The following is a 12,961-nucleotide window of genomic DNA, read 5'->3' as shown; positions in this document are numbered from 1 at the left end:
GAATCTCCACAATGGGGTGAGCTCCCGTTCCTCAGTCCCAGCTCCTGCCAACCTAGCAGTTTGAAAGCATGTCAAAGTGCAAGCAGATAAATAGGTACCGCTGCGGCGGGAAGGTAAACAGTGTTTCCGTGCACTGCTCTGGTTTCGCCAGAAGCGGCTTAGTCATGCTGGCCACATGGCCTGGAAAAACTGTCTGTGGACAAACGTCGGCTCCCTCGGCCTGTAAAGTGAGTCGTCTGGACTGGACTTAACTGTCAGGGGTCCTTTACCTTTATAGATTTATAGATAGATAGATAGATAGATAGATAGATAGATAGCTAGATAGATAGATAGATATGGAACCGCGTCCCATACTGAACTGTATGGTTCATTGTCTGACGTATAAAGCAGCCATCTATGTTCCCATGTAACTCAAAGCACATAAAGACGAGCTCTCCTGGATCAGACCAATGACCCATCTAGTCTAAGTAACCTGTTCTCACAGTGGCCAACCAGATGCCTGCTGGAAGCCCACAAGCAGGATCTGAGCACAAGAGCACTCTCCCCTCCTGAGGCTTCCTGCAGCTGGTATTCAGAAGCAATACTCTCTTTGTGACTGTAAAGGCAGGGCATTGCTAGTGGCCATTGGTGGTCCTCTTGTCTCAGTGGGTAGAGAACGAGGCTCTTAATCTCAGGGTTGTGGGTTCGAGCCCCATGTTGGGCAAACGATTCCTGCATTGCAGGGGGCGTGGACTTGATGATCCATGGGGTGCCTTCCAACTCTATGATTCTCCTCCATGAATTTGTCTTTCAAAATCATCCAAGTTGGTGGCCATTACTGCCCCCTTATGGGAGTGAGTTCCACTGTTTGTCTATGCTTTCTGTGAAGAAGACCTTTCGATCATCTGTTCTGAATCTTCCAGCATTCAGCTTCATGGAAGGTCCACAAGCTTCAGTGCTATGAGAGAGGGAGAAAAATGTTTTCTATGCCCACTCCCTACATGCTCTGCATAATTTTATTTTACTCTGTATTTCACATTATCTGAATTGCACATTTCAATTGAAAACTAACAGCCAGTTCTTTGACATTGGGTCTTGGGCTGTTAATATGGAGCCATTGCTGAAGTTCCTTTAAAAAAAGAAGACGACAATTATTTGCTTGCTTATTTAAAATACAGTGGTACCTCGTATTACATACGCTTCAGGTTACATACGCTTCAGGTTACAGACTCCGCTAACCCAGAAATAGTGCTTCAGGTTAAGAACTTTGCTTCAGGATGAGAACAGAAATTGTGCTCCAGCGGCGTGGCGGCAGCAGGAGGCCCCATTAGCTAAAGTGGTGCTTCAGGTTAAGAACAGTTTCAGGTTAAGAACGGACCTCCGGAATGAATTAAGTACTTAACCCGAGGTACCACTGTAGTTATATTCCACCTGACCTCAAAGCTCAAAGGCGAGTAACTCAATAAGTGAAACTGGATGTACAATGGCAAATCATAAGATTATTTATTTTATGAAAATACAAAAAAACAAACAAGATTTATATTAATATCAGAAAACAGGTCAGTGCAGGTGGAACATTATCATTCCACAAAGTCACACTCATACAACCAAGGCTGAATGCTTTTACTTATACAAACATACGTCATCCACTCTGGAAGAATAAATAAACCTGAGAAAACAAGTCCCATCTGCAGGACAGCAATGTGTTATTAAGTTAACTTTTACAAATACAGTATGTACATGTTATATAAATATTGACTGCAACGTTTTAAATAGGCTTTCCCAGTGCAAAGGTGCTCTCCTAAAAGTAAAAATCAGTGAAGTTTCAATAAATAATAGAACCTTAACATCGGAAATAGAAAGAATTCTATATACTGCACATTGGCTGCTGAAAGTCTAAAAATAAAAAGGCAGTGTGTTGTCTCCGAAGCCAGTCTTCCTCAAAGGAGATGCATTTAAGTTAATGAACATGACTATTTTTTACTTCCACTGGTATCAGTGGGTCTCCTCTCACTGGGACTAGCCTTGGATGCAACCCAGTAGCATATTAATTTAAAAATATATGCATTGTAAATATCTTCAGTCAACCCTCTCCATGTCCAATTGCCTGCAGAAGAACTCAGGTGTGTTGGTGACATTTCTGAAAGATTTTCTATGACAGTGCAGCTGTCCTCCCCACCCCACCCCACCCCAAAAAAACTTAGGGTGTTGAAATCTCTGATCTGTAGCAGCTTAGCTGTAGATTTGTACTTATTTATGGACATCATTCGCCGAAGAATTGATGCTTTTGATGCTTTTGAATTATGGTGCTGGAGGAGACTCTTGAGATTGCAAGAAGATCAAACCTCTCCATTCTTAAGGAAATCAGCCCTGAGTGCTCACTGGAAGGACAGATCCTGAAGCTGAGACTCCAATACTCTGGCCACCTCATGAGAAGAGAAGACCCTGGAAAAGACCCTGATGTTGGGAAAGAGTGAGGGCACAAGGAGAAGGGGACGACAGAGGACGAGATGGTTGGACAGAGTTCTCGAAGCTACCAATATGAGTCTGACCAAACTGCGGGAGGCAGTGGAAGACAGGAGTGCCTGGCATGCTCTGGTCCATGGGGTCACGAAGAGTCGGACATGACTAAACAACTAAACAACAACAACAATGGACGTCATCCCTGTGCATAGCTCCTGGGAGGCACTATGTAAGGACATAAGAAGAGGCTGCTGGATCAGGCCCATTTGTTCCAGACTCCTGTAGCCACAGTGGCCTCCCAGATGCCTTTGGGAACCAGGCAAGTAGGTCCTGAGCACTCTCCTTTTCTGGGGCTTCCAGCAACTGGTATTCAGAAGCCTTACTGCCTCGCACTGTGGAAGCAGAGCACAGGATCATTTATGGTCAGCCACAATATTGTTATCCTTCATGCATTTGTCCAATCCTCTTTTAAAGCCAACCAAGTTGCTGGCCATCACAGCCTCATGTGGCAGAGAGTTCCAGATGTGCCTGCATCTGGAAAATTTCCACCAAAATGATTCCTACACAGGAATATAACTCAGCAGATTGTCGTCCACATAACCTCCAGGTAACGGCAGAGATAAAACCGCCTTTAATTATGAAAGCACAACACATAAGGGAGGGCAGTATAAGGTAAAGGGTAAAGGGTAAAGGGACCCCTGACCATTAGGTCCAGTCGTGGCCGACTCTGGGGTTGTGGCGCTCATCTTGCTTTATTGGCCGAGGGAGCCGGCGTACAGCTTCCGGGTCATGTGGCCAGCAGGACTAAGCTGCTTCTGGCGAACCAGAGCACCGCACCGAAACGCCGTTTACCTTCCCGCCGAAGTGGTACCTATTTATCTACTTGCACTGGCGTGCTTTCGAACTGCTAGGTGGGCAGGAGGAGGGACCGAGCAACGGGAGCTCACCCCGTCGCGGGGATTCGAACCGCCAACCTTCTGATCAGCAAGTCCTAGGCTCTGTGGTTTAACCCACAGCGCCACCCACGTCCCTATAACCTCCAGGTAAAGGCAGAGATAAACCCGCCTTTAATTATGAAAGCACAACACATAAGGGAGGGCAGTATATCGCCCCCTAAAAGGAAAACCACCCCCAAGGAGATCTCTCCGGGCTTTTGGACTAAAATGAGATATGTGCCTGCACGAGTGAGTCCTGTCTTTTATCTGTCCAGAATCTCCCCAACACTCAGCTTCACCGGTTATCCATGAGTTCGAGGCCAGGGGAAATACTTCTTTTCTCTGTCTACTTTCTCGCAGAATTTTCTAAATGCCTATTATGTCACCTCCGACTTGCCTTTTCTCAGAAGTGAAAATTCCCAAGCGCTACAAACATTCCTCATCAGGGAGTCACCCTGAGTAAAGCCGTGGCTACAGGTAATTTGCTGCAGGCAAGACAGATTCATTGAGGCTTAGTGCTGAAAACTTTTCCCCCCAGGCAGTGGCTCTACACTGGGAAAATCCCCCTGTTGTAAATATGCCACAGGCAACTCCCAGCATCATCTACCTCCTGAAAGGTGTAGATTCCATGGTCCAGTGACATACCAGGAAAATAGAACCCGGGGGTGGAGTTATGGAGATGAAGAGGAGGGACCATGCAAATGAAAGCTGGCTCAGTTTTCTGCAGCTTCCAGTGATGGTTTTCCAATGGGAGTAGGCAACTTGACTGCAGCCTGAGACATGGTCCAAAAAGGGCACATGGGTCACCTGCAACCAGGGGTTTACCAGCCTTTTTTTGCGGCGGGGGGGGGGGGCAAATGTAGCCCCTTTCCTTTCTCTCTTCTGCATTGCAGAGGGTTGGACCAGATCATCCTTTAGGTCCCCTTCCAGCCCTACAGTTTTCTGTGGTTCTACGACTAGCTGCCGTTTCGTTCCCATGGGAAAGCCACAACTTGGATTGGAAGTAAACAGGTGAATGGGTGAGTCCTGCTCACCCCCCCTTTAGATCACAGAAACAACTTCTGCCTAGCAAAGGGAAGAGAGCATTTGCCTGTCAAAATCACATGCCGTCGGCTGTGGGGCTTCTGCTCCTTCTGCAACATGCAGCGATTTAGTCAGGCAGGGGATATTGAATCACTGCGGGAAAATCATTGGGCTATGATGGACAGCCATCCTCAGCTGGCCTCTGCTGATGCCCTGGAGTAACCTCTGAAGTGGATCCTTCCCAGGGATCTATTGCTGCAATCAAAACAGCAACAGCCCTTCAAAGGCTAATTCAGCTGCCCCCCCTATTTTATAATTTGTGCAATCTTATCTCGCTCCCTAATTCAGCTGCCCCCCCATAATCAATAAAAAATACAAATCTGAGGTTCTGCCCACCCCTAACAAAAGCCTGCCCCCTAACAAAAATCCTGGCTACGCCCATGTGTATAGATGATATCGTTTCAAAGTGTAACATTCCAACCAAGAGAAAAGTGTTCCTGTCCATGTGCAAAGTTCCTGAGGCCAAAGTGTTCCTGTCCTTGTGCAAAGTACACTCTGTGTCGGCGACACACACATTTCCTCAGCGGGAAATATAGGAGGCCCCTTTGTGCAAAGTGCCAGCTGAGCAAAAGGCAGCGAATCTCTGCCCCTATATCGTTCCTCTTCTCAATGCTGCCTTCTGTTCCACTCTTCTTGAATTCTGGATCTTAGGCCTGGCAACAGCCTATACTGCACAGAGCCTGGAGACAGGAAACAAAAGTTGTGAGGCAAGACTGAAGAACAAGCGCCCTAGCTCAGTGGTTAGAGCATCTGACCCACATGGAGAGGACGCCAGGTTCAGTCCCCGCCATCTTCAGGTAGTGTTGGGAGAGACCTAGTCCGAGACACTGCAGAGCTGCTGGCAGTCAGTGTAGACAATACTGAGCTAGGTGGCCTGCGCTATAAGGCAGCCCACTGTGTCCCTGTCAGCAACAAAGGGCCATAATCTGTGTTTTGAAACATGTCACCCAAAGGCCTCTTCATGTCTTGAGGGCACCGCTTCTGCATTTGGGCTGGCCTTGCACGCAGATGCCTTCTGAGTTATTATTGTCTTTCGGGGAGGCTGATGAAATTCCATGTTTCTTTTCCTTTTTTCTTTTTTGAAAAAGAACACGCTTTTGATGAGTCAGTCAGAAAGCTGCAGCCGGCTTAGTCCTGTTTCTCTTTTTCTGACGCTCTGCCCCTTTCCCTTTGGCTAGGTGCTTTCTGAAGGCCTTTGCCAAGTCGCCAGTCAGCTTGGAGTAGTTCCGGAGCACCCGGCAGCCGTCAATCTTTTGCTGGAAGGCCGATGGGTCCGTGGGTCTCGCTGGGAGGGTGACGGTGGGCAGAGTCAGGCCCTGCAGGCAGAGGGTGCACTGAGTATTGGTGACCAGGCCGGTCACTTGCTGCTGGGCTTTTTCCAATTGGCTGTGCAACGCCTCGTGGGGACCAGTCAGTCTGCTTTGCTGCTCTCTGATGAGCAAGAGGGAGTCTTTCAAACAGAGTGCTGTCCTGTACAACTCCTGCAGCATAAGATTCTGCGGTTTCCTAGCAATATTGCTATCTGGGAACCAGGGAACTGGCGTCGTGCTGCAAAGCTGGTCCGCATCTTGCATCAAGCCCATATGGGTCAACTAGAGACAAAATCAGAGGCATGTCAATTATTGGCTTATTGATGAAGACTGGCTTCGCTTCTTTGAATATATTATCTTCCCATATCCCTCTGACTTCCTGTTCTTCACTACGGTGGCGGTATTTAAATCCCACCTGATATTCAGTGAAGTATTATTGTAATTTGGCGCAGAGGTTTGCTGCTGTTATATTTCATTCTGCAACTCTGCATTGCTTTTTCTTTGTTAAAGGTAAAGGGACCCCTGACCATTAGGTCCAGTCATGACCAACTCTTTGGTTGCGGTGCTCATCTCGCTTTATTGGCCGAGGGAGCCGGCGTACAGCTTCTGGGTCATGTGGCCAGCATGACTAAGCCACTTCTGGCGAACCAGAGCAGGGCACGGAAACGCTGTTTACCTTCCCGCCGGAGCGGTACCTATTTATCTACGTGCACTTTGACGTGCTTTCGAACTGCTAGGTTGGCAGGAGCTGGGACCGAGAAACGGGAGCTCACCCCGTCGCGGGGATTCGAACCGCTGACCTTCTGATCAGCAAGCCCTAGGCTCTGTGGTATAACCCACAGCGCCACCCACGTCCCATTTTCTTTGTTACCTACCTTCTTTTTTGGTGCCTAAATGCTTTTGTTTATAACAAAAAATCAAAATAAAAAAGTTCAAAAAGTCATTTTTGGCATATGTCTTTTAATTCAAACCAACAGAGGCTGGTCTAGCCCTGTGGAGCGCTTGGCCGGTAGAGCATGAGACCCTTAATCTCAGAGTTGTGGGTTCGAGCCCCACATTCGACAAAAGATACCTCCGTTGCAAGGGATTAGACTAGATTACCCTCATGGTGCCTTCCAATTCTATAATTCTATTCTATTAGGGCAAATAGGGTGCTTGCCCTCTCCACTTCAGTCTGTCCTCAGCCAGCACCCACCTGTCTGCCTGCTTTTTGTAACCAATCCAGGGGGTTGGGACCTGTAGTTTCTTAAGGGTGCTGAAAGTTGTTAGGCGGCTCCCTGTCTCAGATCTACAATTCCCAGAGTTCCCTGTGAAGAGGGACTGATTGTTAAATCACTCTTGATTGTAGCTCTGGGAAGGGAATATGGGTCCCCCAGCAACTCTCATCATCCTTCACCAAGGCTGGCCCACCTATTAGCCCTGCTGAGGCAGTTGCCTCAGGCAGCAGGCTGGGAACAGCTGGGTGTACAGCAGATCTGAGGAGCCTCCATAGCCACTGTCTAGATTCGTTTTCTCCTCTTCTGCTGTTCTGAAGGCCCTCAGAGGAGTGTGTCATTCGCCGCCACCTGGCAAGAGCAAGGCCTGTACCGCCGACTCCCCTCCAGCCTCCTTTTCTCTCCCCCGCTACCGTCAATGCGCCAGGGCTTTCCTGGGCCACCTCCAGTCACCTCAGGTGGCAGCAAAGAGATATAGGCAGCAGTGGCAGATTTTCTTTTTTCCGTTAAGCAACAAAATGTCTTCGGCTGGCCCTGCCCTTGACAAACTACAGTTCCCAGAATCCTCTGGAGGAAGCTGTGTCTGTCTGAGTGGTATCATAGTGCTTTGAATGTGGGCTTAGTCTCAGGGTTGCCCTTGTAGGACTCAGGTGGGTTCTACACACAGATAAAAACCGTTCTGAAAATGCTCTTTTTAAAAGGCGTTTTTAAAAACACATTGAATTTTCCATACGGCTCACCATCGCCATCTAGTGTCACATTGTATATTGTACTCCAAACACGCTTAAAACGTTTTATTTGCAGCTGTATAGCTGAGTCCTCAGTGGGGGACGAAACTAGGATTAGTTGGCTCTGCCTGTTGTTGGCTCTGTCGCCACCTGCTGTTGGCTGTGGTGCCTTCCTCCCTACACCAATCCCACTGGGCGCCAGCCATCACTGATTCAAACAGCTGATATCGCCAAAATGTAGGGCAAAGCAAAAAAATCTGAAGAGGGCAGGATTTCTCTACCACTGGGGTTGCTGGAATGAGCAACAGCTGCAGGCAAACAGGAAGGGCAGCAGGAAGTATGTCATAGAATAGCAACTTCCTGTTGTGGTGTGACAGAATGTGACCTTCTGTGCCAGGCTGGCAACAAAGCGATTGCTTATTGTCCCCCAGATGTGAGTCAAAACACAAGTGCGGTTTGTATACGTTGACAGGTTTGTGCGGGCATGCAAATGAACAGAAGTAGCAGGGCCGGCCCTATCCTTAGGCAAAGTGAGCCAACCGCCTCTGGCGGCAGATACTGGAGGGCAACAGTAGCGGCTTCTTGCTCCTCCTAATCCATTCTCCTCTGATTTGTATATTCTGGCCTGCTGCCTCCAGTGGGTTGTAACCAATGCTAGTCCTACTCGGAGCAAACCCATTGGAATTAATGTATCTATGTCTATCATTATTGTTAATTTCAATGGGTCTACTCTGAGGGGGACTAACATTGACTACAACCCAGTATCCTGTTCTCAGGGTTGAAATAAGATCCAGCTACCTGTATTATTGGTTGCCAAAGAAATGTTTCTTTCTGGTGCTTTTCTGCAAGTGCAGAACATCGGAAGGGCACCAGACTGAGGAACTGTGATTTGGACTGCAGTTCTAACCCCATTTATCTGGGAGTAAGCCCCACTGAATTCAATAGGACTGACTTCTGAAGAGGGGTGTGGGGAAATTCTGATGGAAACAGGGAGTGGAAATTGCTACGGTTTGGTTTCAGTCCACAAACAAGATGTGTTTGATTACATTCCTCACCACCAACACACTTGCATTGTTTCGTCGGCACTGAAATTGATGTGGTGGAATAACATAATGACAACATTATTATTATTATTATTATTATTATGGCAATGGAAGACAGCTTGGAGTCGTTCAGTGGCATACAGAAATGTGTTTCGTGCAAAATTAGAAGATGACCCACTATTCTGAATAATAATTAACAATAATATTAACAGCCTGCCCTTCACCCTGAAGCCCAACAACTAAAACAGCGTGTTGAAAACAACTTACAACACCAGAAATGAAGTGGGTTCTAAAAATATCCATCTCAAGTGTCGTAAGTCAGGGTAAAGAGGTGTATCTTATGTAACTAACTGAGCACACAAATGATCTAAATTATGTAATTCCGCCACAGCGGGACAGATAACATCGTTTTTGCAGAAGGCAAACTGCAACAGAATGTAAACAGAGTTGTATGTGAGGAATGCAGGGGTAGGATAGCAGGTGATTCCTTCTTACACCCCTACTTCTGAGTAGGCATTGCTCTGTTAGATCCCCTTGTAGGATGTCCGAGTGAATCAATCCCAGTTTACTCACATAGGACTTGTAGAGCTTCCGGGCAGGCCTCCTCATCGACATAACCAGTCGCTTTGTTTGGAGGAGGGTCTCTGAACCTGCAAAGCAGAGTTGGCAGGAGCTGGAGCTGGAATTCACTGGTGTCACGCCCAGGAGAACGAGTGGGGTCACCACAACTGGATTAGAAGATAGAGACAAGGAGCAAGTGAGACAGGCAGGGTCCATGGAACACGGCTGTCTCTGAAGTCCCAAGGCGAGCAGACTTGCGAGTCATTCAATGATACAGTGGTACCTCAGGTTACATATGCTTCAGGTAACAGACTCCGCTAACCCAGAAATAGTGCTTCAGGTTAAGAACTTTGCTTCAGGATGAGAACAGAAATCGTGCTCCATTGGCGCAGCAGCAGCGGGAGGCCCCATTAGCTAAAGTGGTGCTTCAGGTTAAGAACAGTTTCAGGTTAAGAACGGACCTCCGGAATGAATGAAGTACTTAACCTGAGGTACCACTGTATATGGAAATGCATTTTGCACAAAAAATAGAAGATTTTGCCATTTAAAATAATCAGGCAAGCATTGTTCCTCCATGAGCACAACAGCATCCAAGCAATCTTTTGAATTTATCCACAAGAGCAGAGGTTTTCAACCATTTTGAATCCACGGCTCCCTTGACCTTTCTGTGGCACCCCTGTGGGGCTCAGGATCCCAGTTTTGTCACCCCTTGCCTGCAGCCCCTCAACCTTTTTCGAAACCCCCCCCCCCATGTAGCGTTCCCTCAGCCTCCTCTCTTCTCCCCTCTCCTTGGGAGTCCTCTGGGCAGCTGCCGCCACTGCCACTGTTCTCTGAGCTAATCTCCCACCCTGCCCCACAGGTGCCTGGGAAGAGGATGCCCCCAGCCTTAGTGGTCCAAAGGAGACTGGGCAAAGGTGAACATGAGGCCAGCACCTTACCTTGGGAGGCAGCAGTGGCAGCAACGGGCGCTGCTGGGCCTGCCTGGTGGAAAGGCTCCCCTTCAGCACCGGGCACTCAGCTCCCAGGCAGGCCTTGCCAGGGCAAGAAAAGCACAGCATCTGCCTGCCTGGTCTCCCACTTGTCTGTCCATTCCCGACAGCAAGGGCTGGCGGACTGGCTGGCTGGGCTCCCTCAACCACTTGCTTGCTTACTCCTAGGCCACCTCAGCTCCTGGCAACCAGCCCCCGAGGCACCATTTTCCTGGAGAGTTTGTAGCCAGGGCTGCTGCAAGGAAGAGTCGTGCAAGCTTTTGGGGACACGAGAGGGCATCAGAGGAGAGAGGGAAGAAAAAGGACATAGGCTAGTGTTGCCCACGGCACTCCTGACCATCATTCAAAGCACCCCAGGGTGCCACGGCACACTGGTTGAAAACCACTGCATAAGAGTTTCTGACTGGCTCACTGCTGGGGGTCGTTAGATATTTCTAAAGCAGGTTGGCATTTCTCCGCAAAGGAATAATGGGTTAAGGTCTCAAGATGTGTGTTGGTGGGTGCATGTTGTATGCATGAATATATGTAAATACTACATGTATGTGCTGTATGTATATATAAAGGTAAAGGTAAAGGGACCCCTGAACATTAGGTCCAGTCGTGGCCGACTCTGGGGTTGCGGTGCTCATCTCGCTTTATTGGCTGAGGGAGCCGGCGTACAGCTCATGTGGCCAGCATGACTAAGCCGCTTCTGGCGAACCAGAGCAGCGCACAGAAACACTGTTTACCTTCCCGTCGGAGCAGTACCTATTTATCTACTTGCATTTTGACGTGCTTTAAAACTGCTATATTGGCAGGAGCTGGGACCGAGCAACGGGAGCTCACCCCGTCGCGGGGATTCGAACCGCCGACCTTCTGATCGGCAAGTCCTAGGCTCTGTGGTTTAACCCACAGCGCCACCCGCATCCCTTGTATGTATATATATTCCTTTTATATTCCACCTTTACTCCAAGGAGATCAAGGTTATGTACATCGTTGTTCTCCTCCTCCCCATATTTTATCCAAACAACAACCCTGTGAGGTAGGTTAGGCTGAGAGTGAGTGTTGGACCCAGTGAGCTTCAGGTCCCGGTCCAATGCTATAACCACTACACCACACGTGTGTGTGTGTGTGTGTGTGTACATGTATGTAATATACATGTAACACACATACTGATTGTTCTACTGAAATAATTTGCGCTTGCAAATAAAGCAAAAGTGGCAATTAAAAACAGTGGCTGCATACATAGCATAGATTTAAAGTTCATGACTGCCCCCAAAGAATTGGGGAAGAGAGCTGAAGGTGTGTTCAAAAGCTGGGCGCAGTGCTGGTTCCCCATAGATCCTGTTTCCAGAGTCTTAGAGGTAAACAGCCACGACACACAGAGGAGCAGACCAGATGCTGGGAACGAAACAATGCAGTACCCCATGCCAGTCCTACTCAGAGTAGACCCATTGAAATTAATGAACATGGCTAACCTAGGCCCATTAATATCAGCGGGTCTGTTCTGTGCAGGACTAGCTTTGGCTACAACCCTCTGTACTTCAGCCGTTCCCTTTATCTGCCTAGCTCTGTCTTGTCACCTCATTAACAAACCAACACAAAATAACTGTTAGAACTGAGTAGCACACATGGAAAGAGGAACTTGAAAAAGAGCAGGGAAAAGAGAAGACACAGAATAGGCCAGCATCCCAGGCAAAAGGAAGGAGAGAGCAAGATTCACCACGTACCGAGACAAACAGCAATCAACCGGGGCTCCAACACCATGCTCAGACCGCCACGGGGTTGTTCAGCCAGCCACTGCTTCCTTCGCAAATGGTTCAATAAAGGTGGAAGTTGAGTCTTCCTCCCAACCCCACCCCGCTTGCTGATTAGCCGAACTCTGCTTTCAGGGTGTGACATTGTGTGGTGGAAAGAAAAGAGAAGAAGGAAAAAAAACGAGAAAAAGAAGAAGCACCGTGGACCAGCCTCAATGAGTCTCTCAATGTGCGGTCTCCCACAGGAAACACATCCTGCCCCCGGGTCTTCGAATTAAGTTCCTCGAGGTCATCGTGTTTCCTGGGTGCCAGCTACCCAAGATAGTTATCTTGCCAGTGTCTAACTGGGTTACCAAACCCCACTTCTCATGGTAGCAGGGATCCAATGATTTGGTGTCAAAACCAGGAGGGTGGGCAGGCGGTTATAGCTCAAAGCAGTGGTTGACTTTTGCCAACCTAGGACCCAAATGTTTTGGATAGCTATTCCCATCATCCCAGCCAGCATGTCAAATTTAGACTATAGCGCCCATCATAACAGCCATGCTAGTTGAGGCTGATGGAAGTTGTAGTCCAAAAAACGCTGTACTGAGATCCATTGTCTAAGCTCAACTTACCCACTATATTATCAAATATAGACTCGGTGTGATTTCTTACAGCGCTTGCATGCGTTATTTATAGTCGCATCATCTCAAAGTGGTAACAGACCACAACAAATAGACAGTTCTTACTCATTTTAAAGTATTTCTACCCTGCCATTCAGCCCAAAAGGCTCCTGGAGCAGTTTTACATAAAATCAATAACAAACAAGGCAGTCCCTGCCTAAAGGCCCACAATCCAAAAAACTGACACTAAAGGAAAAAGGGAGGAGAAGAGAGGAAAACAAGGAACTCGGACCCCAGTTCTTAAGTTCTTAGAATAAT

General features: G+C 48.0%; 1 protein-coding gene across 1 annotated transcript; it reads right to left on the bottom strand.

Moving 5' to 3' along the window:
• Nucleotides 1-3,330: 3,330 nt before the first annotated feature.
• LOC308465476 (leukemia inhibitory factor-like) lies at nt 3,331-12,165 on the bottom strand. The gene is made up of 3 exons (XM_080985428.1): nt 12,015-12,165; nt 9,329-9,483; nt 3,331-6,052 (listed from the first exon to the last, which is right to left on the bottom strand). The coding sequence occupies exons 1-3, from the start codon at nt 12,049-12,051 to the stop codon at nt 5,570-5,572; spliced, it is 675 nt and encodes a 224-aa protein (XP_080841554.1). The 5' UTR covers nt 12,052-12,165; the 3' UTR covers nt 3,331-5,569.
• Between the last annotated feature and the right edge of the window lie 796 nt (nt 12,166-12,961).

Source organism: Podarcis pityusensis, assembly GCF_964106645.2.
Source record: "Podarcis pityusensis genome assembly, chromosome: 16".
In the NCBI taxonomy this organism is placed as follows: Eukaryota; Metazoa; Chordata; class Lepidosauria; order Squamata; family Lacertidae; genus Podarcis; species Podarcis pityusensis.
The sequence above is the reverse complement of the archived record's forward strand: the minus strand, read 5'-3'. Positions and strand labels throughout refer to the sequence as shown.